Source organism: Oncorhynchus mykiss, chromosome 13, assembly GCF_013265735.2.
Source record: "Oncorhynchus mykiss isolate Arlee chromosome 13, USDA_OmykA_1.1, whole genome shotgun sequence".
Lineage (NCBI taxonomy): Eukaryota > Metazoa > Chordata > Actinopteri > Salmoniformes > Salmonidae > Oncorhynchus > Oncorhynchus mykiss.
The window spans coordinates 19,361,935-19,387,579 of record NC_048577.1 but is presented as its reverse complement, the minus strand read 5'-3'; the positions used below and the strand labels follow the sequence as shown (position 1 = coordinate 19,387,579).

The window sequence follows — 25,645 nt, the reverse complement described above, 5'->3', positions numbered from 1 at the left end:
GCATACTTGGTTCCGAGGCACTTTATGTTCCCCCTCCTCTCCAGGTTCTTGAAGCTGCATTTAACATCTCACTGACTTTCATCTCAAGTGCAAACTTCGTCAAAGATGTCTTCGTTTTTATTAAGATATTTTATTTATTTATATTTCAATATGAATTAACTTTGGTGACATTATCAAGACATTATATATTATCTCGATATAATTTGTTGGAGTATATTCCATACAATCATTTACAGTTGTTTTTCTTAGATATTACTATTCTACCAGGCCTACATGTCCGTTTATAAATTATGCGTAATATATGGCAACGCTTTTTTCACTTCCCCTGCTCATTGTTATTTGAATAGTGAGTGTTTGTGTGGAGAACAATAAACGACATGTTGCTATGCCAGTGAGAAAGGGAAACGTCGGCCTGTGAGCGCGGTCAAGTGCAACAACAACGAGAAAAATGTCCTGACACCTGTTATAGAAGTAATACATTTGAAGTGAATGAAAAGGCATGGACCTAAGTAAAATGAGCAATTCGTTTGTTGGGACTTGATTGACGCAGAAGAATAGCCGATTTAATTATGGCAAGTCCGGAGAGAAATAAGAAGATTCTGCTTGAAATGGTGAAACAGCCCAGCAACGACCATTGTGCCGACTGTGGGGCCCCTGGTGAGTTATTTTTTAATAAAATACATGTTAAACCATGATTGATAGCCTCTAACATTTGATATGTTTGGGTTGCCATTGTGGCTAGGATTAGGTACAGATAGGAACTGTAAAACAAAAGTTTAAAGTAGTAAAATATTGACGGACCCCCAAACAGAAGCTATGTCTTCTATGAGACTATTTCATATTAATGATCAACTATTTCAGTGTGGTTGTCTATTGTTCATAGAATGTGGTGCATGAGCAAAAACCTAAGCCATGTAAGACAAGTGAGTTATAGTTGCTTTTATTTCACTGGATTTCACTGCTGATTATGTATTTACCTTGACTGCGATGTGGTTGTCTCACCTAGCTATCTTAAGATGAATGCACTAACTGTAAGTCACTCTAAATTACTAAAAAGTAAAATGATCACAACCATGGCATTTTTTTAAAGAAGTTATTTTGGGGGAAGTTATAGTTAATTCAGACAATGATTACAATGGTTCCTCCTTTCCAGTAACTCTCTACAACTCATGAGCCAACCTTAGAAAAAACAACCAATCAAGCCATGACATACTACAAAGTCCAATATCCAAACTATAGCAATGTGGTTCAAAGGTATACAGGCTGCAAACATTTCCAGTGTCTGGTGGATTGATACAGTATCATATTACTGCTATTCACAGAGCCAGACTGGGCCTCATACAAACTTGGTGTGTTTGTATGTGTGAACTGTTCGGGGACACATCGGGACTTGCCTGCCATCAGCCGGATAAAGTCCATACGTTTGGATTTCTGGGATGATTCCTTAGTAGAGGTACAGTTTAACACGTTACAATAGCCCATTAGTGTAGCAAGAACCTTTACACCTTGAAGGATGCACTCTCAAGATCACACAATAATAGTCACCATCACCTTTGATGTTGTCATGTTATAACATGCTTATTATGTTATTATTATGTTATAACGTTCCTATTATGTTTCTAATTGTAGTTTATGAAGACAAGGGGTAACGCTGCAGCCAATGCGTTCTATGAGAAGTGCGTTCCGCTCTTCTACTACCGGCCACAGGAGAAGGACTGTGTGTGAGTGGGACTATATCAATGTCTTCGTTCGCTCACTCAATTCAAGGAAGTGTAAATTGTGATGACTTGACAGTTGTTCATTCAGTGGAAGGATGCAGTATTATTTCTAGAGAAGAGGAAGATATATATTGGGGTCGATTAGCCTACAATTGATTGAGTTGGCAAATACTGCAGGGTTTGTGGTCGAAGTTGAGTCATATATTGAACACAAAAAGTATTGTATTTTTAATAATTCGTTTTTGTATTTAAATCTAACCTTTTGGTTTCCTGACAGTGTTCTTAAAGATCAGTGGATACGTGCTAAGTATGAGAGGAGAGAATTCACAGGAGAGAGTAACTCCCTTCAGCAAGGTTATAGTTCAGGTAAGTGCTAAATGTTGACAAGTCTCCATGGATAAGTCAATTTATTTTATTCAAATTGTCAAGGAACACAAGACATTTCCATACATCTCTGTCTACAGAGCAAGGCATAGAAACAAACGTAGCAAAATACTGCGTATGAAGAGAGAAGGGATACTAACTAAATCAATGTTTTGTATTGGTTGGATCCCATTCAGGACTTTACGAAGGAATTCTATGGAAGAAAGGCAAGGACAACAAGCAGTTCCTGAAAAGGAGATTCCTGCTCTCTGAAACAGACTTCACCTTGAGATACTTCACCAAGGAGGATGTAAGTTGGTTGAAATGCAGAAGACATTTCAGTTGAATGCGTTCGGTTGTACAACTGACTAGGTATCCCCCTTTCCCTTTAAGTAGCTTCTCTCCATCTTCTTGGATCAGATAACCCAGCTAACAAAATGTCGTCCTGGGGACGTGCCCAGAAGGCTTTGGAAAAGTCACAGGGAACATCCCTTGTTACTTAAAACAATGGGACTCCCTACATCTTTCTCAGGTCATTACCAATCCCATGAGGTATGATCCCAGAAAAGGCTACTCTCCTTGATGTTATCCTCACAAATAATCCTGATAGGTATCAGTCTGGTGTTGTTCTGTAGTGATCACTGTATTCTGAATTGGCTGCTCAGTTAAATGACCTGTACTGATTTGTAGTTAAATGACCTGTACTGATTTGTCATAGACGCTTGCTGAAAAACTTTAATGAGAAACCTTCCTTCATAACTATGATTACTCAGCTACACATGACTCTCCCTAATGTCAATATGCCTTGTCTATTGCTGTTTTGGTTAGTGATTATTGTCTTATTTCACTTTAGAGCCTCCAGCCCTGCTCAATGCCCCCCCCCCACACACACATGCAGTGACCTCACCTGGCTTAAATGGTGCCTCTAGAGACAAAACCTCTCTCATCGTCACTCAATGCCTAGGTTTACCTCCACTGTACTCACATCATGCCATATCCTTGTCTGTACATTATACCTTGAATCTATTCTTCCCCGCCCAGAAATCTGCTCCTTTTACTCTCTGTCCTGAACGCACTAGACGACCAGTTCTTATAGCCTTTAGCCGTACCCTTATCCTACTCCTCCTCTGTTCCTCTGGTGATGTAGAGGTTAACCCAGGCCCTGCAGCCCCCAGCATCACACCTATTCCCCAGGCGCTCTCATTTGTTGACTTCTGTAACTGTAAAAGCCTTGGTTTCATGCATTTTAACATTAGAAGCCTAAATTTGTTTTATTCACTGCTTTATTCACTGCTTCAGCACACATCCTGTGGCGTTCTGCATTAGCATCAAATAGCCCCCGCAATATGCAACTTTTCAGGGAAGACAGGAACCAGTATACTCAGTCAGTTTGCATCCTGTAGCACTAATTCCAAAAAGTTTTGGGACACTGTAAAGTCCATGGAGAATAAGAGCACCTCCTCCAGCTGCCCACTGCACTGAAGATAGGAAACACGGTCACCACCGATAAATCTACGATAATCAACCATTTCTATAAGCATTTTTCTATGGCTGGCCATGCTTTCCACCTGGCTACCCCTACCCCGGCCAACACCTCAGCACCCCCTGCAGAAACTTGCCCAAGCCCTCGCTTCTCCTTCACCCAAATCCAGACAGCTGATGTTCTGAAAGAGCTGCAAAATCTGGATCCCTACAAATCAGCTGGGCTAGACAATCTGGACCCTCTCTTTCTAAAATGATCTGCCGAAATTGTTGCAACCCCTATTAGTAGCCTATTCAACCTCTCTTTCGTATTGTCTGAGATCCCCAAAGATTGGAAAGCTGCCACAGTCACCCCCCTCTTCAAAGGGGGAGACACTCTAGACCCAAACTGTTATAGACCTATATCTATCCTGCTCTGCCTTTGTAAAATCTTCGAAAGCCAAGTTAACAAACAGATCACCAACCATTTCGAATCCCACCATACCCCATTCTTGTGGGTCGGCCTAGGTGTATTGGTGTCTCTGAGGGGTCATTGGTCTGGTTACCTCTTTCAAAGAGTGCAATATGTAAAGTCAGAACATCTGCTGTTTCAGCCCACCTGTCACCCCAATGCTCGATCCCAGGCCCCTCTTCTCAATTTACCTCAGGCAATAGGCTCTTATCCACTTACAGTGCATTCGGAAAGTATTCAGACCCCTATACTTTTTCCACATTTTGTTACTTCAGTTGTTTCCCCCCCTCATCAATCTACACACAATAACCCATAATGACAAAGCAAAAAATTATGTGTATATATTTTTTTCAAATTTATTAAAAAACTTTAAAAAACTGGAATACCACATTTACGTAAGTAATCAGACCCTTTACTCAGTACTTTGTTGAAGCACCTTTGGCAGCGACCTGTATTTGGGGAGTTTCTCCCATTCTTCTCTGCAGAGCCATTCACACTCTGTCAGATTGGTTTCATCAGACCAGAGAATCGTGTTTGTCATGGTCTGAGAGTCCTTTAGGTGCCTTTTGGCAAACTCCAAGTGGGCTATCATGTGCCTTTTACTGAGGAGTGGCTTCTGTCTGGCCACTCTACCATAAAGTCCTGATTGGTGGAGTGCTGCAGAGATGGTTGTCCTTCTGGAAGGTTCTCCCATCTCCACAGAGGAACTCTGGAGCTCTGTCAGAGTGACCACCGGGTTCTTGGTCACCTCCCTGACCAAGGCCCTTCTCCCCAATTGCTAAGTTTGGCCGGGCGGCCAGCTCTAGGAAGAGTCTTGGTGATAGATTTGCAAAAATGTCTAAAAACCTGTTTTTGCTTTGTCATTATGGAGAATTGTGTGTAGATTGATGATGACATTTTTTTATTTAATCAATTATAGAATAAGGCTGTAATGTAACAAAGTGTGGAAAAAGGGAACTGGTCTGAATACTTTTCGAATGCTCTGCATCCACTTATATGCAGGTGATACAGTCTTACACGGAACCCAAACCGGCTGCGCGTGTGCGCCATCGTGCATAAATGTATTTTGTCCCCCTACACCAAACGGAATCACGACACGCAGGTTAAAATATCTAAACAAACCCTGAACCAATTACATTCATTTGGGATTAGGTCGAAAAGCATTAAACATTGATGGCAATTTAGCTAGTTCGCTTGCACTTGCTAGCTAATCTGTCCTATTTAGCTAGCTTGCTGTTGCTAGCTCATTTGTCCTGGGATATAAACATTGAGTTGTTATTTTACCTGAAATGCTCAAGGTCCTCTACTCCGACAATTAATCCACACATAAAACACTCAACCGAATCGTTTCTAGTCATCTCCTCCTTCCAGGCTTTTTCATCTTTGAACTTATATGGTGATTGGCATCTAAACTTTCATAGTATTACTACACCGACTGGCAACACAGTTCGTCTTTCAATCACCCACGTGGGTATAACCAATGAGGAGATGGCACGTGGGTACCTGCTTCTATAAACCAATGAGGAGATGGGAGAGGCAGGACCTCCAGCGCGATCTGCGTCAGAAATAGAAAGTTCTATTTTATCCCTTGGCGACACAGGCGCTCGTTGACGGGCGTGACCAGTGTGGGTGCAATAATTGAATTACAGATTTCTAAATGTATTTTGCAATGACGTGACGCCAGCGGTGTGGTCAGCCTATTATACTCAGCTGGCTCCTCCCCAGATTTTGTGTGTCATGCCCTTAACCTTGTTCTGAACACATCCAAAACAAAGGTTATGTGGTTCGGTAGGAAGAGTGTCTTACTGACACTGGTGGCTGCTTCGCGTGTTAAAAAAAAAAAATCTCTACCATTTCGCCCTTTGTGCTGTTGTCTGTGTCTAACAATGTTTGTGCCATGTTTTGTGCTGTTACCATGTTGTGCTGCTGCCATGTTGTGTTGCTACCATGTTGTGCTGTTGCCATGCTGTGTTGCTACCATGTTGTTGTCATGCTATGTTTTTGTCATGCTGTGTTGCTGCCATGTCGTGTTGTCATGCTGCGTTGCTGCCATGTTGTGCTGCTGCCATGTTGTGTTGCTACCATGTTGTGCTGTTGCCATGCTGTGTTGCTACCATGTTGTTGTCATGCTATGTTTTTGTCATGCTGCGTTGCTGCCATGTTGTGTCGTTGTTTTAGGTCTCTTTATGTAGTGTTGTGGTGTCTCATTTGTCGTGATTTGTTTCGTCCATTTTGTATATTTTTTTTATCCCAGGCCCCATCGCCGCAAGAGGCCTTTCTCTCTTGCTAGGACGTCATTGTAAATAAGAATTTGATGTTAATTGACTTACCTGGTTAAATAAATGTTAAATATAAAATACATGAGAAGGGATCATTATAATGCTGCCTGTTGTGTATTATTGACCCTAGTCCAAGAAGCCCAAAGCAGTCATCTCTATGAAGGACCTCAATGCCGTGTTCCAACCGGAAAAGATAGGCCACGCCCACGGGCTGCAAATCTCCTACCTGGAGGAAGAACGGACCAGAAACCTGTTTGTTTACCATGACAACAGCCAGGTAATAACCTATGACAAAACTCATTTGAAACGTTGTCATGAAGACTCGGGGTCAAATTTCTCTCTATTACTTCTAGGAAATTGTGTCCTGTTTCAATGCGATTCGGGCCACCCGGTTTGCTTACCTCAAGAAAGTCAACCCTAATGCCAGGGACAGTGACGTGAGTTCAATGTCTTGTATCGCCGTAACTGACATGATATGTCACAGGTGACGTCATCCTTTCATGGACTCCCTCTGTACAGATCTGTCTCCTTTCTATGTTTTTGCTTGTACAGCTTGTACCTTTGATAACCAGAAGTAGCATTAAAGAAGGCTACATGGAGAAAACCGGACCCACGGTTAGTAATCCAGCAAATTCATTGAACATAGCGCAGCTTTAAAGTGATATACGCCGAGAGCACCAGAAACTCAACCTGTGTGATGCTCAGCCAGGGCTGATTCTGTGCCTTCTGTGTCTGTTCTTAGCAATGGGAGCCATTCAAGAAGAGATGGTTCATCTTAAACTTAACGGACAGGAAGCTGTCCTACTTCAAATCTTCACTGGTAATGACAACAGAGAATATGCTTAAGACATTTGTATTTGTGGAGAAGAATGTTGCAAAGTGTGTGTGTGTGTGTGTGTGTCTGGCAGTCTCTATTTGTGTATTGCTGTGTGTCTGTCTATAGGATGCCTTGGAACTGGGAGCTGTCTTCATCGGCACAGAGGGCCATGGCTACTCTGTGAGGGAGGGCCAGCCTAAGGGGAGCCGCAGTGGCAGGTGGAGGTTCGGGGTCACCTTGGAGACGCCAGACAGGCAGTTTGTCTTCCTGTGTGACCAGGAGCAGGACCAGAGGGAGTGGATAGAAGCCTTCAAACTAGTAATCTCCCAGCCTATGCTACCGCAGCACTACAACAGTATGAAGACCATTCACTGTTCACCATGTTTACAATATACCAGCAGCATGAGACTTACGATTATTGTAAAAGTGGTCAATGACAGAAAATGATACCTTTTTAAGTAGCTGAAATTAGTTTATTTTTTATTATTGAACATTTGTCTTTATTTGTTATTTCAGCTGAGGCAAACATGAGAAGGATGAAAAAATGAATGGTGTAAAAACCCGAGGGAAGGAAAACCCGATTTACAGGAAGAAATGGCAATGTGTGAGGCTGGCTGCCTGTTTCAGAGAGCCTACCAGTGGCAGGGTGGAGGCTTCTCACAAGAGGTGATCAGTGAACTCTTCAATGGAGTCATGTTTATCGAAAAATGAGGAGAGGCTAAATGAACTCAGGCTAAGGAGGCTAAACGAACTGAAGAGCTGCCAATGTGGACCAGCACTGGTAACCATTGCAAATCACCATTATCCAGGGCACCTTGCAAACCAGTGACAGGACTGCATATTATGAGATGGGAACTGATGGCATTGTCGGGGATATTGGGAATGTAATACATACTTTCTATTAACTAATGTGTATATACACTGAATGTATAAAACGTTAAGGACACCTGCTCTTTCCATGACATAGACTGACCAGGTGAAAGCTTTGATCCCTTATTGATGTCACTTGTTAAATCCACTTCAATCAGTGTCGATGAAGGGGAGGAGACAAGTTAAATAAGGATTTGTCAGCCAATGGAAACATGGATTGTGTATGTGTGCCACTCAGACGGTGAATGGGTAAGACAATTGAAGACTATTGAAGTGCCTTTGAACAGGATATGGTAGTAGGTGCCAGGCGCACCGGTTTGTGTCAAGAACTGCAACGCTGCTGGGTTTTTCATGCTCAATAGTTTTACGTGTGTGTCAAGAATGGTCCCCCACCCAAAGGACATCCAGCCAACTTGACACAACTGTGGGAAGCATTGGAGTCAACATGGGCCATATTGGGCCTGCATCCCTGACACCTTGTAGAGGCCAAGACCTGATGAATTGAGGCTGCTCTGAGGGGTGTTCCTAATATTTTGTACAGTCATTGTAAATAGAAAGCGAGAGAGTGCGATACAATACTTTAATGGAGCTAGTAGAGTTATTTTTTTGTATAACAGTTATTTTATAATACAGTGTTTTATTATCTTTGTGTTGATTGCAGCCTACTGTTATTTAAAGGATGTTGCATGTCTTGTCTGTCATTGTTACATATGCCAATAGCACACACCAGGAAAAGTGAGTTAAACGTTATTTATGTCCATATAGAGTACCCCTTGTGGTTCAAGAGGCAAAATATTCTTTAAGTTGTTGTTATACCTGTGACACTGTGATAACTACAGTAGCCATTACTTTCTTTACGACAATGTATACATGTACAAAGGGGCTGTTGTGGAAATTCTTACACAGTCCCAGCGGTTGTCTTATATACGGCTATACACATATAACATAATTCATTAATCATTACCGTTTCATTCATGTGACCGACCAATACTGGTTCACAACATGTGACAGACCAATACCTCACGAGGTATTGTTCTCAAAATAAGGTTTGGGCGTACTGCCAAATTGCAGCTACCGATAGTGAGGATTTGTTCAGTCAGCCACTTGCATGAACACAGAAATTGGTTTATAGAACAGCACATGAATAGAACACAGAAATGACTTATAAGAAAAGCACTAACATTAAAATTGCCATTACAAAGGCAGTCCCCACCTTTGCCAGGATGTTAAGGATGTTGCTCTGGGTGGCCATTCCACAAGAGCAACAGAACAGCCACCAACTCCCCGAGACAAATCAAATGCTCCTTTAGACCTGCATCCGGTGGTGCCTCACAGAGACTGGAGAGCAGCCAGCAACACTGCCCCCACACCACTCTCCACCACTTCTCTCCCAGGAACTGCATGCAGATACACTGAGCTATGCCCAAACTGTACGCAGTCAAAGAGGCCCAATGCAGATTTGGGAGTCACACTGCCCTCCGCACCCCCCTCCTCAATTCCCGCCACAACTTCTCTCCCAGACTAGTTTTGGTTACCCTCCCTGCTCCCATCATCAGGACAGGCCCGAGACACTCCTGCCCCCCATGGAAGCCCCAACCCTGCAACAGGAGCCACACCAAGGCCTCGTGTGCACACCCAGAATGTGGCACTGGCAGCAACTCCAGTCCTCTGTAGCAGCTCCACTCCTTTGGTGGGAGCTTCTCCTGGGTGGACTGAGCTCTGTCAACACTGCTCTCCCAGTTCCCGGCCCAGCCCCTGCATACAGGGACTTAAGGGACGACTGCCAAATGCTCCGTTTGTTCAGCTCTCCGTTTGTTCAGCTCTTATGCTGTTGCCTGGGGCCTTGGCAAAGTATCAGCTCACTCAACAAATAGCTGCAGATGACCCGTTGCCTGTTAGCCCTTATGGGGCGAAGCTGAATACGCCCTCTGACTTTAAATCTCATAGGGGGCTTGGGCTAATGCACCTAAATGTGCGAAATATGATTTAAAAAATGGACACAATTGACATTTGAGTACAAGACTAGTGTCCTGACATTCTGGTTCTCTCTGAAACATGGTTAATTGGTTCTGTCTCTGATAAAGACATTGAAGTAAATTATTATAATGTATTTAGATGTGACAGATTACAAAAGGGGGAGGAGTGGCCATATATGTAAAATCTAACTCAAGGTGTCATAAGAAAAAATGTTCCCCCCTCCCCAACATAAAAAATATTTTCACTTGACCCACCCCTTTTACTGTAAGATACATTTAACACCCTCCCCCCTCATAGTATGAACTAAAAATAATGTTTATGACCACAAGTAACAATAACTGTAGTGACCCTGTGTTCATAAATGTTGATATTTGCTCCTTCAGAATACTTTAGTAGAACAGTTGATGCCATGCAGGGCTACTAGGACTGACCCCATTTTGGTCGACTGAGATTTCTCTGGGTTGAGAAGTCTCAAATATACAGTACCAGTCAAAAGTTTGGACACACCTACTCATTCAAGTGTTTTTCTTTATTTTTTTTACATTTTTTTTTACATTGTAGAATCATTGTGAAGACATCAAAACTATGAAATAACAAATATGGAATCATGTAGTAACCGAAGTTAAAGAAATCTAAATATATTTTATATTTTATATTTAGATTCTTCAAAGTAGCCACCCTTTGCCTTGATGACAGCTTTGCACATTCTTGGCATTCTCTCAACCAGCTTCACCTGGAATGCTTTTCCAACAGTCTTGAAGAAGTTCCCACATATGCTGAGCACTTGTTGGCTGCTTTTCCTTCATGCTGCGGTCCAACTCATCCCAAACCATCTCAATTGTGTTGAGGTCAAAAACATCCTGTGGCGGACTGCAATAGCGTCAAATAGTCCCCGCGATATGCAACTGTTCAAGGAAGTCAGGAACCAATACATAAGTCAGTCAGGAAAGCAAAGGCGAGCTTTTTCAAACAGAAATTTGCATCCTGTAGCTCTAACTCCAAAAAGTTTTGGGACACTGTAAAGTCCATGGAGAACAAGAGCACCTCCTCCCAGCTGCCCACTGCACTGAGGCTAGGTAACAAGGTCACCACCGACAAATCCATGATAATCAAAAATGTCAATAAGCATTTCTCTACGGCTGGCCATGCTTTCCTCCTGGCTACCCCATCCCGGCCAACAGCTCCCCCCCTCCCCCCTGCAGCTACTTGCCCGAGCCTTCCCAGCTTCTCCGTCACCCAAATCCAGATAGCAGATGTTCTGAAAGAGCTGCAAAACCTGGACCCGTACAAATCAGCTGGGCTAGACAATCTGGACCCTCTCTTTCTAAAACTATCCGCTGCCATTTTTGCAACCCCTATTACTAGTCTGTTCAACCTCTCTTTCGTATCGTCTGAGATCCCTAAAGATTGGAAAGCTGCCGCGGTCATCCCCCTCTTCAAAGGGGGTGACACTCTAGACCCAAACTGTTATAGACCTATATCCATCCTGCCCTGCCTCTCTAAATTCTTCGAAAGCCAAGTTAATAAACAGATCACTGACCATTTCGAATCCCACCGTACCTTCTCCGCTGTGCAATCCGGTTTCCGAGCTGGTCACGGGTGCACGTCAGCCACGCTCAAGGTACTAAATGATATCATAACCGCCATCGATAAAAGACAGTACTGTACCGTCTTCAAGGCTTTTGACTCTCAATCACCGTATTCTTATCGGCAGACTCAATAGCCTTGGTTTCTCAAATGACTGCCTCGCCTGGTTCACCAACTACTTTGCAGACATAGTTCAGTGTGTCAAATCGGAGGGCCTGTTGTCCGGACCTCTGGCAGTCTCTATGGGGGTACCACAGGGTTCAATTCTCAGACCGACTCTTTTCTCTGTATATATCAATGATGTCGCTCTTGCTGTGGGTGATTCCCTGATCCACCTCTACGCAGACGACACCATTCTGTATACATCTGGCCCTTATTTGGACGCTGTGTTAACTAACCTCCAAACAAGCTTCAATGCCATACAGCACTCCTTCCGTGGCCTCCAACTGCTCTTAAACGCTAGAAAAACCAACGCTTGTTTATTCCATGTGCAACTCTGTGTTGTTGTTTGTGTCGCACTGCTTTGCTAGCTTACCTGGTTAAATAAAGGTGAAATAAAAAAATAAAAAGTTTGGGTGATTGTGGAGGCCAGGTCATCTGACGCAGCACTCAATTCGACCATGAAGGCCTGATTCACACAGTCTCCTCTGAACAGTTGATATTGAAATGTGTCTGTTACTTGAACTCTGTGAAGCATTTATTTGGGCTGCAATCTGAGGTGCAGTTATTATAAGTTATAATAACTTATCCTCTCCCGCAGAGGTAACTCTGGGTCTTCCTTTCCTGTGGCAGTCCTCATGAAAGCCAGTTTCATCAAAGTGCTTGATAGTTTTTGCGACTGCCTCAGTTCAAAGTTCTTGAAATTTTCCAGATTGACTGACCTTCTTGTTTTAAAGTAATGATGAACTGTCTTTTCTCTTTGCTTATATGAGCTTCTCTTGCCATAATATGGACTTGGTCTTTTACCAAATAGGGCTATCAAGTGTATACCCACCCTACCTTGTCACAAAACAACTGATTGACTCAAATGCATTGAGAAGGAAAGAAATTTCACAAATAAAATGTTAACAAGGCACAACTGTTAATTGAAATGCATTTCAGGTGACTACCTCATGAAGCTGGTTGAGAGAATGCCAAGACTGTGCAAAGCTGTCAAGGCAAATGGTGGCTACTTTGAAGAATCTCACATATAAAATATATTTTGATTTGTTTAAAATTTTTTGGTTAATACATGATCTCCGTATGTGTTATTTTATAGTTTTGATGTCTTCAATATTATTCGACACTGTATAAAATAGTAAAAATAAAGAAAAACCCTTGAATGAGTAGGTGTCCAAACATCTGACTGGTACTGTATTTTTCTTTTCATGGTACACAAGACACCCATGTGATTCGCGCCTGTCTCTAGGCTACGGGATTGGACAGTCCATCACTCTAAATTCCCTGTCTTAGGTCAGTTAGGATTACCACTTTATTTTAAGAATGTGAAATGTCAAAATAATAGTAGAGAGAATTATTTCTTTCAGGTTTTATTTCTTTCATCACATTCCCAGTGGGTCAGAAGTTACACTCAATTAGTATTTGGTAGCATTGCATTTAAATTGTTTAACTTGGGTCAAATGTTTCGGGTAGCCTTCCACAATAAGTTGGGTGAATTTTGGCCCATTCCTCCTGACAGAGCTGATGTAACTGAATCAGGTTTGTAGGCCTCCTTGCTCGCACACACCTTTTCAGTTCTACCCACACATTTTCTATGGGATTGAGGTCAGGGCTTTGTGATGGCCACTCCAGTACCTTGACTTTGTTGTCCTTAAGCTATTTTGCCACAACTTTGGAAGTATTCTCGGGGTCATTGTCCATTTGGAAGACCCATTTGCGACCAAGCTTTAACTTCCTGACAGATGTCTTGAGATTGTTGGTCCCATATATATACCCCTTAATTTTCCTGCCTTGTGATGCCATCTATTTTGTGAAGTGCACCAGTCCCTCCTGCAGCAAAGGACACCCACAACATGATGCTCCCAGTGCTTCACGGTTGGGAGGCGTTTCTTTGGCTTGCAAGTCTCCCCCTATTTCCTCCAAACATAACCATGGTCATTATGGCTAAACAGTTATATTTTTGTTTCATCAGACCAGAGGACATTTCTCCAAAAAGTATGATTTTTGTCCCCATGTGCAGTTTTATGGCGGTTTCGGAGAAGTGGCTTCTTCCTTGCCGAGCTGCCTTTCAGGTTATGTCGTGTGGCGTACAGCAGGTCAGCCACCAGGGGGAGACTTGTCGAGGTCACGAGGCGATGGCTCCATCTGCTGGATGTGCCAGGTCTCGACGGGTTCTCTGGCCAGGACTAATTGGGGCTGATTGGGAGTTGGTGAGTAATCAAGGGCTGATTGCTCACCAGCTGTGCAAGGCCCATAAAGCTGCCAGAAGGGGGGCAACTGTGACATTGACATCATGGAAAATGTACAATGATGGCAATATTGTGAAGGGGAAAGTGAACACTGTGCCAAATGTGTAAAACCACTCTGATTATCTTAAAAGTCCAATGTAAGACCACTCTGATTATCTTAAAGGTCCAATGCAGCTTTTCACAATATCAAATCATTTATGATAACAGTTATGTACCTTATTATAATTGTTTCAATTAAAAGTTTTTTTTTTTGTAACAATTATGCAACAAGTATGCTAGGAGTGGCCTGAGTGGGAGAAGAAAACTGAAAACGACCTGTTATTGGCAGAGAGGTTTGGAACTGTCTTATTTATTGGTCTATTAACTCATTTACCGTTTGGTGACGTCACTAGCCAGGCCAAAACTCCATCCCACCAAAACAGGCAGAAATTGCAGGCGGTCTTTTAAAACAGCTCTTACACTAAAGGGGCATTATTTAAATTTTCACAACTGCACAATTTTACTCCAACCATTTATTGTGGAAATATATATAAAACATTTAAATCGCGTTTTTGACTCCACTGAACCTTTAAAGCAGAAAAGGAGGGTGATCTGCACATCCTACACTTGAGAATACCAGGTTGGGCAAAAAAAATTATCAGGTGGCACTGCAACCATGCTTTCAGTAGGAAAGCATTTTCTGGTTATAGACAGTTTTGAGGTGAGTGAATATATGAACCAGAAAACTGGCAGACTTGGAAAGTGTCTCATTTTTTAACAATTATAATACAACCAACAGACGTTATACACGACAAGCCTACAGTTGCATTCATTGACATATTCTCATTACACCTCTCAGCAATGAGCATCAGCCTCAAGACACACACACACAGAGACACACACACTATATTTCCCTGCTTTCAAACACACACACAGAAAGAGAGAGATAATTAATTAGGTGTTTTTCCATGAATTAGATACATGTATTTGTTCTTTGAGAGGGAAAATCCCGTTTTACTGTATTTTCGGTTTCAATTCAGGCATTACAGCCTACACACCGAACCGCAATGGCGTTACTACTTGAAGAACTTCTTACAGATATAGGAACATATCTCACATGTTCAATATGCCTTGACATTTTCACTGATCCAGTGACTTTAACTTGTGGCCACAGTTATTGCATGACATGTTTAGAGGATTGTCTACGTGGAAGAGCGAAGACGAAGGATTGTCCCGATTGCAGAGGAAAAATTCGACCAGGTTTTAAACTGTATAAAAATGTTACACTTTGTAACATCGTGGATGTTCATTACTACCATAAACGTTTTGCATCCACTGAAGAATTTACTAAAGGACATGAAATGGAAGCGGTAAGTTATTATATAAATATTTTTTAAATGAACAGACTAGGCTTATTGACTCCTGTCACGATCAACGTAGCTACATAATAACACGCAATTTTAAATAGGAATGAATCAGGTTGGAGGATTCACTTTTTATATTTCACCATAAACAAGTGCACAACTGTAAATAACTTTATACTAGTTATAAAATAGTAGAAATAGTTTAATTGTATTATATGATATTACATGATATAATTGTCAGGACTTCAATAAGGATAAAGCTGAAGAATGTGTGGCCTCACACTCACAACAGACTGATATCAACAGACCATCTGAGCTTGGAAGTACTATACAACAGCAACAGGTAAACATTCCCGATACAGTATTTACAGTAGGCTACAACTTCCTCCTTAGTCGGTATTCTTTTTTAAAGATGATATTTTTTAAAGATAATTTTCATGCTCCTGTGTTGTGTTATTTTGTCATATAGATGGAGGACCCTGTTGTTATAAATGACACAAGCTCAGAAGTGACAGATGACCGGTTTCCTGATGTAACAGCCTCCCATGATGGCCGGGTTCAGGAGTTGCCCATCTCCCCTCCCTCAAATGACAGATACAGTGCTGAAGGTAGACTGTAGAATTTGTCCTATTCTCGAGCCTCATCTGAATATTACTCCTTGTAATGTACTGAATACTCTAAATATAATGTGCTGTTTTCACCAATCAACCACTAGATGGGGTAGCCTATATACAGTATAGCCATTCAACGATATCTGTGTCATTAGAGTACATCAGATACCAGTGGTGTAAAGTACTTGAATAAAAATAATAGCAGGACAGGAAAATGGTCCAATTCACACATTTATCAAGAAAACAAACCAACTCCTGAACCCGGCCGTCATCCCTACTGCCTCTGATCTGGTGGACTCACTAAACACATACTTTGTTTGTAAATGACGTTAGTGTGCCCCTAGCTATCCGTAATAAAAAAAAAAAAAAAAATGGTGCTGTCTAGTTGGCTTAATATAAAGAATTTGACATGATTTATACTTTTACTTTTGATACTTAAGTATATTTTAGCAATTACTATTAATTTTGATACTTAAGTATATTTAAAACCAAATAATTTTAGACTTTTACTCAAGTAGTATTTTACTGGGTGACTTTCACTTTTACTTCAGTCATTTTCTATTAAAGGAAAACTCCACCCAAAAACTATCTTTTGGTATTTGCAAAATGCATCATACAGGGAGGATTTCTGTATTTGCTGATAAGCAAAACATTGTGGGACTTTGTCAACAATGAACTAATGAAACAAATACCAAAATATAGTTTTGGGGTGAAAATTTCCTTTAAGGTATCTTTATTTTTACCCAAGTATGACAGTTAGGTACTTTTCTCCATCATGGTCATATACAGTAGGCTGAAAACTTTAGTACATTCATCTAATGACTTCAAGCTAACATTTTGTCCATATCTGGCCATGTCTGTCAGCAGGCTTCGCCCCTCCACCCCATCCCCTGCCTGGGGCCAGCTTCTCCTGGCTCACCTTCAACCCAGCCCAGGGCCACAGGTGCCTGACCTTTCTACCCAATGAGCACAAAGTGGTGACCAAGAGGACGTCCTCTGCATACCACGACGGCCGCTTTGACATCAGCCAGTGGATGGCGGAGCAGGAGTTCAGTGAAGGCTGCCACTATTGGGACGTGGATACGTCAGCGAGCGTGGGCTGGGCTGTCGGGGTTTCCTACCCCAGCATTGGCCGCAGAGATCAGCTGGGTCGCACAGCCAACTCCTGGTGCCTGGAGTGGAGCAGGGACAAGCTGTGCTACTGGCACGATAACATAGGGGTGTTTATCAAACATGGCTGCCCCAGTATCGTTAGACTGGCTCTGGATGTGACAAATGGGACCTTGTCGTTTTATAGCCTGTCTGACAGTCAGACTCTGCTGCATTGTGTGGAGGAGGGATTCACAGAGCCAGTGAGGCCAGTCTTCTGGCTGTTTGGGCTGAAGCTAAACAATGCTCTGTCCTTTCCTCCTTGGGTGTCATAAGGTGATGTGAGGATGGGGACAACATAAAGAGTTGTCTGTTTATCAATGAGATAAATAAAATAAAATATTTAGTAATGAATATATTTAGCACAATATTCCTATTAGATGTCAAAATAAAATGACAAACACCTATATGTTTATATGTTGCTTTTTTATTTCACCCAAAGAGTGTATGGAGTTTTGCGTTGTAGTAGCTGTACAATATTTGTCCCCTCGCGCGCCTCGTCGGAGGCGGGTCGTAACTTCAGGTTCAGGCTAGCTTGAGCGGTCGTATCATTCAAGTTTGCGTGCAGAAGAATGACTAATAATATCAATGTCGACAGGAGCATCTAAGATTTATGTCTGAGAGGTTCATTCTTTCAAAGGAGCCGTTCGGTAATATCGTTCAGTGCAGGGTATTTACTACGAACGCAGCGCGGTGTCAGTTAGGTTTATGTTGGTAAAGCTCAACTGGGAAAATGCAAACGTAAGCCAGGCCAGATAGCTGAACGCTGGCTGGCTGTATTCAACCACACGAGAGCATAAATGATTTCATGAACGAATTTGCAGAGTTGGTCTTCAATAGTGGTGAAGATGCGGAAGGACGTCAGAATATTACTGGTGGGAGAGCGTAAGTGGATTTGTTTTAGTCTACTTTGTAGTTCTGTTTTACTGTCGAGCCCGAACCTGCATGCATGACAGACAGCTGGAGGAGCGCGTGATGCTGATGAAAGGACTCGGAGGAGTAAAGTTATCTAGCTAGCTGTGTTCCACTAGGTTCATTCAGTTTTAAAGCTAACGTTACACTACCACACACCACGATGTTAACTACACTACTCAGCTAGTAGTGTCATAACATAGCTATCTAGCTAGTATCCTAAGCCATTTGATGTTTAGATCCAAGTGACATTGGCTATTTACCATCTGAATTTGGTGTTGACTGCCTGTCCACATGACATGTTTGTCATATGAATGCATGCTATCTAAGCAATTTGCTCTAGCTAAATGCCAGCTTTAGTTGATGTGTTCAAAACATTCACTCTTTTTTTATTTTACCTTTATTTAGCTAGGCAAGTCAGTTAAGAACAAATTCTTATTTTCAATGATGGCATTGGGTTAACTGCCTGTTCAGGGGCAGAACGACAGGGGTTTGAACTTGAAACCTTCCGGTTACTAGTCCAATGCTCTAACCACTAGGCTACACTGCCGACTCTACTAGGCAGCACCTGTCCACTTTAAAGATACTCTTGGCCATGTAGCGTATGTGGACACCCCTTCAAATTAGTGGATTTGGCCATTTCAGCCACACCCTATGCTGACGGGTGAATAAAATCAAGCACACAGCCATACAATCTCCGTAGACAAACATTGGCAGTAGAATGGCCTATTCTGAAGTGGTAGGCCACACAAGCTCTCAGCACGGGACCACCGAGGGTTGAAGCGCGTGAAAATCTTCTGTCCTCAGTTGCAACACTCACTTCCGTGTTCCAAACTGCCTCTGCAAGCAATGTCAGCACAATAACTGTTTGACGGGAGCTTCATGAAATGGGTTTCCATGGCCGAGCAGCCGCACACAAGCCTAAGATCACCATGCGCAATACCAAGCGTCGACTGGACTGGTATAAAGCTCGCCACCATTGGACTATGAAGCAGTGGAAATGCGTTCTCTGGAGTGATAAATCACCATCTGGCAGTCCCACGGTCGAATCTGGGTAGTGCCCACTGTAAAGTTTGGTGGAAGAGGAATAATGGTCTGGGCTGTTTTTCATGGTTTGGGCTATGGAGTTCCAGTGAAGGGAAATCTTAACGCTACAGTATAAAATGACTTTCTAGACCAGTCCTGGGGATTATTTTCCATGCAGGGCAACCTTAGAATATATTTTTGCCATTGCATGCCAGAATCATATTACAGGATTATACATCATGTGTGACAGATATATCTACTGTAAATCACGTCCAGATATGCTACTTATTTTACTTTTTTAACATGCACAGAAATAAACCACATTCATGTTCTCCTTTTGGTAGGTATTTTCATTATTAAACATGCAATGAATTACACGGAGGGAAAAGTACACTGTGCATTCAGCACCACGGACAGAACTCTTGTTAACGGGTATGCACAAAAACACGAAAGAGAGAGAGCTCAACATTACATTTAAACTACTCAATCAGTGTGAGAAGTGAAGTCTCTGATGGGCTTTGACTAGAACAGTGAAGTCAGGTATAGTTTCTGACCTTGCTATGCGCAGGATGGCTCAGAGGTGAGAGTCGGTAAGAGATGATCTGTGCCTTGACTTGTATATTTCATCACTGAAAATGTCTGTTCACATACATAGGTTGACCCAAACAGAACAAACATCTGCTGAGCATGACTCCTAATCTTCGGAAGGTTTTGTTCATCGAGAGATGCATAGAACCTCGTCAGTGACATTGTTCTGAATAGTTCTCCAATCACTGCATCAGACTGAAGATCGATAAGCTCAAGTTGCAGGTCAGTGGGAGCGTTATCCACACTGAAGGTGAAAGGAGAGGAAACCAACAGCATTTCATTTTCCAACACTTTGAAATCCTCAAAACGACCAGAACTCACTGTTCAAAGCGCGCAGCAGCGATGTATAACGTAACTTCTCCTGCTGGTCATCTGATCGGGAACAGACTAGTAGTGTTGGAAAGTGGGTGAGGTTGTTGGCTTCTACTTGGCGGGTCAGGGGGAGTACTTTGCCCTTGAAGGCTTTGTCAATGTACACTCTACATTCATTGTCTACTTTTCTTGAAAAAATCTATTTCTAGCTAGCTACTATTTCTAACTGTGACGTGTGTCAGCCTGTCAGTCACTGTCTGTCCTCGTGCAGTTATTTATACGTGCCTTCAAAATAAATGTCCCGCAAGCGGTAGGAGTTAAATCATTAAATAAAGGTGAGTATTCATTGGGCTTTTAATTTGAATAACAAATACGTTTTTCAAAACTTTACTATCGCAAAATCTTTGATCTGAGCATGATTCCCTTCCAGCTTTGTGGCAACAGTTTGGGGAAGGCCCTTTTCTTTTTCAGCATGACAATGCCCCTGTGCACAAAGCGAGGTCCATACAGAAATGGTTTGTTGAGATCGGTGTGGAAGAACTTGACTGGCCTGCGCAAGATCCCTGACCTCAACCGCATCGAACACTAATGCTCTTGTGGCTGAATGGAAGCAAGTCCCCGCAGCAATGTTCCAACATATAGTGGAAAGCCTTCCCAAAAGAGTGGAGGCCGTTATAGCAGCAGCGGGGGGGAGCAATTCCGTATTAATGCCCATGATTTTGGAATGAGATGTTCGACAAGCAGTTGTCCACATACTTTTGGCAATGTGTATGATTCTCTCTAATAACAGGGTTTCTTATACAGTGCCTTCGGAAAGTATTAAGACCCCTCGGCTTTTTCCACTTTTTGTTAGGTTACAGCCTTATTGTAAAATGGATTAAATAAAACATTCTCAGCAATCTCCACAGAATACCCAATAATGACAAAACAAAAACAGGTTTTTAGAAATGTTAGCAAATTTATTAAAAATAAAAAACACCTTATTTACATAAGTATTCAGAACCTTTGCATTGAAATTGAGCTCAGGTGCAACCTGTTTCCATTGATTATGGAATGGAGATTATATGTTTCTACAACTTGATTGTGTTTAAATTCAATTGATTGGACATGATTTGGAAAGGTACACGCCTGTCTACACCACAGTTGACAGTGCATGTCAGAGCAAAACCCATGCTATGAGGCCAAAGGAATTATCCGTAGAGCTCTGAGACATGATTGTGTTGACGCATAGATCTGGGGAAGAGTACCAAACAATTTCTGCAGCATGGAAGGTCCCCAAGAACACAGTGGCCACCAAGACTCTTCCTAGAGCTGGCCACCCGGCCAAGCTGATCAATCATGGGAGAAGGACCTTGGTTAGGGAGGTGACCAAGAACCTGATGGTCACTCGGACAGAGCTCCAGAGTTCCTCTGTGGAAATGGTTGTCCTTCTGGCAGGCTTTCCCATCTCTGCAGCACTCCACCAATTAGACCTTTATGGTAGAGTGGCCAGACGGAAGCCACTCATTAGTAAAAGGCACATGACCGCCCGCTTGGAGTTTGCCAAAAGGCACCTAAACACTCAGACCATGAGAAACCAGATTCTCTAGTATGATGAAACCAAGATTGAACTCTTTGGCTTGAATGCCATGCATCACGTCTGGAGGAAACCTGGCACCATCCCTACGGTGAAGCATCATGCTGTGGGGATGTTTTTCAGCGGCAGGGACTGGGAGACTAGTCAGGATGGAGGCGAAGATGACCGGTGCAAAGTACAAGGGAGATCCTTGATGAAAACCTGCTCTAGAGTGCTCAGGACCTCAGACTGGGGCGAAGGTTTACCTTCCAACAGGACAACGACCCTAATCACACAGCCAAGACAACGCAGGAGTGGCTTCGGGACAAGTCTCTGAATGTCCTTGATTGGCCCAGCCAGAGCCCGGACTTGAACCTGATCAAACATCTCTGGAGAGACCTGAAAATAGCTATGCAGCAACACTCTCCATCCAACCTGACAGAGCTTGATAGGATCTGCAGAGAAGAATGGGAGAAACTCCCCAAATACAGGTGTGCCAAGCTTGTAGCGTCATACCCAAGAAGACTCAAGGCTCTAATCGCTGCCAAAGGTGCTTCAACAAAGTACTGAGTAAAGGGTCTGAATACTTACAGGTGAAGTCGGAAGCTTACATACACCTTAGCCAAATACATTTAAACTCAGTTTTTCACAATTCCTGACATTTGATCAAAAGATTCCCTGTCTTAGGTCAGTTAGGCTCACCACTTTATTTAAAGAATGTGAAATGTCAGAATAATGGTAGAGTGATTTATTTCAGCTTTTATTTATTTCACCACATTCCCAGTGGGTCAGAAGTTACACTCAATTAGTATTTGATAGCATTGCCTTTAACTTCTTGGCGCACCCATCACGTTAGCTGGATCATTTTCGTCAACATCCGCTGAATTGCAGAGCGTTAAATTCAAATTAAATTACTAAAAATATTTAATTTTCATGAAGTCACAAGTGCAATATAACAAAACACCGCTTAGCTTGTTTTTAATCCACCTGGCATGTCAGATTTCAAAGAAGCTTTACAGCAAAAGCTATCCAAGCGTTTATGTAAGGACATCTCTCTCAGCAGACAAAACATTACAAACAGCTAGCAGCAAAGTAGATTGGTCATGAAAGTCAGAAAAGAAATAAAATGAATTGCTTACCTTTTGATCTTCGGATGTTTGCACTCACGAGACTCCTAGTTACACAATAAATGTTCCTTTTGTTCGAAAAATATTAATTTTATACCCAAAAACCTCCATTTGGTTGGAGCGTTTTATTCAGAAATCTACAGGCTCGTGCAGGTCATGACGGGCAGACAAATTCCAAATAGTATCCATAAAGTTCGTAGAAACATGTCAAACGTTTTTTATAATCAATCCTCAGGTTGTTTTTACAATAAATAATCGATAATATTTCGTAGCTTTTTCAATAGGAGAGCGAGAGAAAATGTCTGCTCCAAGCTGTTGCGCATGCAAAACTCTGCTGGCACCCAGCCATCCACGGACGCAATGTGATCCTTCTCGCTCACTTTTCAGAATAAAAGCCTGAAACTGTCTAAAAACTGTTCATACCATGTGGAAGCCATAGGGAAAGGAATCTGGTTGATATCCCTTTAAATGGAGGGAAGGCATGCAATGGAACAGGGAGATTCGTTTCTCTTAGGCATTTGTTGGATTTTCCTCAGGTTTTCGCCTGCAATATCAGTTCTGTTATACTCACAGACAATATTTTGACAGTTTTGGAAACTTTAGTGTTTTCTATCCTAATCTGACAATTACAGTGGGGCAAAAAAGTATTTAGTCAGCCACCAATTGTGCAAGTTCTCCCACTTAAAACAATGAGAGAGGCCTGTAATTTTAATCATAGGTACACTTCAACTATGACAGACAAAATGAGAAAGAAAATCACATTGTAGCTGGTGTAACTGAGTCCGGTTTGTAGGCCTCCTTGCTCGCACATGCTTTTTCAGTTCTGCCTACAAATTTTCTATGGGATTGAGGTCAGGGCTTTGTGATGGCCACTCCAATACCTTGACTTTATTACTACGTCCGGCGCCGACAGAGATGGCCACCTCGCTTCGCGTTCCTAGGAAACTATGCAGTATTGTTTTACGTGTTATTTCTTACATTGGTACCCCAGGTAATCTTAGGTTTCATTACATACAGTCAGGAACTACTGAATATAAGAGCAATGTCAACTCACCATCATTAAGACCAGGAATATGACTCTCCCGAAGCGGATCCTATGTTTTGCCTTCCACCCAGGACAATGGATCGGATCCCAGCCGGCAACCCTAAACAACGTCGCCGTAAAAGGGGCAAACGAAGCGGTCTTCTGGTCAGGCTCCGGAGATGGGCACATCGCTCACCACTCCCTAGCATAATACTTGCCAATGTCCAGTCTCTTGACAACAAGGTTGATGAAATCCGAGCAAGGATACCATTCCAGAGAGACATTAGAGACTGTAACGGTCTTTGCTTCACGGAAACATGGCTCACTCGAGAGACGCTAACGGAGTCGGTGCAGCTTCTTTCTCTTTCTTTCTCAGCTCTTCTTTCTGGTAAGAAGAGGGGCGGGGGGGTATGCCTTATGATTAACGAAACATGGTGTGATCATAACAACATACAGGAACTCAAGTCCTTCTGTTCACCTGACTTAGAATTCCTCACAATCAAATGTCGACCGCATTATCTACCAAGGGAATTCTCTTCAATTATAATCACAGCCGTATATATTCCCCCCAAGCAGACACATTGATGGCCCTGAACAAACTTTATTTGACTATGTAAACTGGAAACCACACATCCTGAGGCTGCATTCATTGTAGCTGGGGATTTTAACAAGGCTAATCTGAAAACAAGACTCCCTGAATTCTATCAGCATATCGATTGTGCTACCAGGGCTGGTAAAACCCTGGATCATTGTTATTCTAACTTCCGCAACGCATATAAGGCCCTCCCCTTGCCCTCCTTTCGGAAAAGCTGACCACGACTCCATTTTGTTGCTTCCAGCCTACAGACAGAAACTAAAACAAGAAGCTCCCTCGCTCAGGTCTGAACAATCTGATTCCACGCTTAGAGACTGCTTCGATCACGTGGATTGGGATATGTTCCACATTGCGTCCAACAACAACATTGACGAATACGCTGATTCGGTGAGCGAGTTCATTAGAAAGTGCATCGGCGATGTTATACCCACATTCCCAAACCAGAAACCGTGGATTGATGGCAGCATTCAGGCGAAACTGAAAGCGCGAACCACTGCTTTTAACCAGGGCAAGGTGACCGGAAACATGACCGAATACAAACAGTGTAGCTATTCCCTCCGCAAGGCATTCAAACAAGCGAAGTGTCAGTATAGAGACAAAGTAGAGTCGCAATTCAACGGTTCAGACACAAGGTATGTGGCAGGGTCTACAGTCAATCACGGATTATAAAAAGAAAACCAGCCCTGTCGCGGACCAGGATGTCTTGCTCACAGACAAACTCATTTTTTTGCTCGCTTTGAGGAAAATACAGTGCCACTGACACGGCCCGCTACCAAAACCTGCGGGCTCTCCTTCACTGCAGCCGACGTGAGTAAAACATTTAAATGTGTTAACCCTCGCAAGGCTGCAGGCCCAGACAGCATCCCCAGCCGCGTCCTCAGAGCATGCGCAGACCAGCTGGCTGGTGTGTTTACGGACATATTCAATCAATCCTTATCCCAGTCTGCTGTTCCCACATGCTTCAAGAGGGCCACCATTGTTCCTGTTCCCAAGAAAGCTAAGGTAACTGAGCTAAACGACTACCGCCCCGTAGCACTCACTTCTGTCATCATGATGTGCTTTGAGAGATTAGTCAAGGACCATATCACCTCCACCCTACCTGCTTACCGCCCCAATAGGTCCACAGACGACGCAATCGCAACCACACTGCACACTGCCCTAACCCATCTGGACAAGAGGAATACCAATGTGAGAATGCTGTTCATCAACTACAGTTCAGCATTTAACACCATAGTACCCTCCAAACTCGTCATCAAGCTCGAGACTCTGGGTCTCGACCCCACCCTGTGCAACTGGGCACTGGACTTCCTGACGGGCCGCCCCCAGGTGGTGAGGGTAGGTAACAACATCTCCACCCCGCTGATCCTCAACACTGGGGCCCCACAAGGGTGTGTTCTGAGCCTTCTCCTGTACTCCCTGTTCACCCACGACTGCGTGGCCACGCACGCCTC

General features: G+C 42.8%; 3 protein-coding genes across 8 annotated transcripts in view; all 3 read left to right on the top strand.

Moving 5' to 3' along the window:
• Positions 1-252: 252 nt before the first annotated feature.
• LOC110485827 (arf-GAP with dual PH domain-containing protein 2-like) lies at positions 253-8,172 on the top strand. Of its 2 annotated transcripts, none has more exons than XM_021557021.2 (11): positions 253-657; positions 1,323-1,453; positions 1,630-1,721; positions 1,996-2,084; positions 2,279-2,391; positions 6,424-6,570; positions 6,647-6,730; positions 6,846-6,908; positions 7,036-7,113; positions 7,237-7,428; positions 7,627-8,172. In XM_021557021.2, exons 1-11 carry the CDS (start codon positions 570-572, stop codon positions 7,639-7,641), a joined length of 1,092 nt encoding a protein of 363 aa, XP_021412696.1. In that variant the 5' UTR covers positions 253-569; the 3' UTR covers positions 7,642-8,172. The 2 variants fall into 2 exon arrangements, with proteins under 2 accessions (XP_021412696.1, XP_021412695.1); XM_021557020.2 differs by having other exon boundaries at positions 270-657; positions 7,237-7,465; positions 7,627-8,171.
• A 6,585-nt stretch (positions 8,173-14,757) lies between these two features.
• Positions 14,758-17,462, top strand: LOC110487518 (E3 ubiquitin-protein ligase RNF135-like). Of its 4 annotated transcripts, none has more exons than XM_036940504.1 (4): positions 14,758-15,301; positions 15,549-15,638; positions 15,765-15,903; positions 16,771-17,462. In XM_036940504.1, the coding sequence occupies exons 1-4, from the start codon at positions 14,999-15,001 to the stop codon at positions 17,328-17,330; spliced, it is 1,092 nt and encodes a 363-aa protein (XP_036796399.1). In that variant the 5' UTR covers positions 14,758-14,998; the 3' UTR covers positions 17,331-17,462. The 4 variants fall into 4 exon arrangements, with proteins under 4 accessions (XP_036796399.1, XP_036796400.1, XP_021415111.2 ...); XM_021559436.2 differs by having other exon boundaries at positions 14,767-15,301; positions 15,537-15,638; XM_021559437.2 differs by having other exon boundaries at positions 14,776-15,301; positions 15,537-15,638; positions 16,774-17,462.
• A 119-nt stretch (positions 17,463-17,581) lies between these two features.
• LOC110485825 (mitochondrial Rho GTPase 1-A) overlaps positions 17,582-25,645 on the top strand; it is a 34,836-nt gene continuing 26,772 nt past the window's right edge. Inside the window, exon 1 of one of the 2 annotated variants that reach the window (XM_036940499.1) lies at positions 17,582-17,940. In XM_036940499.1, the coding sequence (XP_036796394.1) occupies positions 17,904-17,940 (37 nt within the window). In that variant the 5' untranslated portion in view covers positions 17,582-17,903. The remainder of the gene's footprint in view (positions 17,941-25,645) is intronic. The other variant, XM_036940498.1, reaches the window with a different exon arrangement.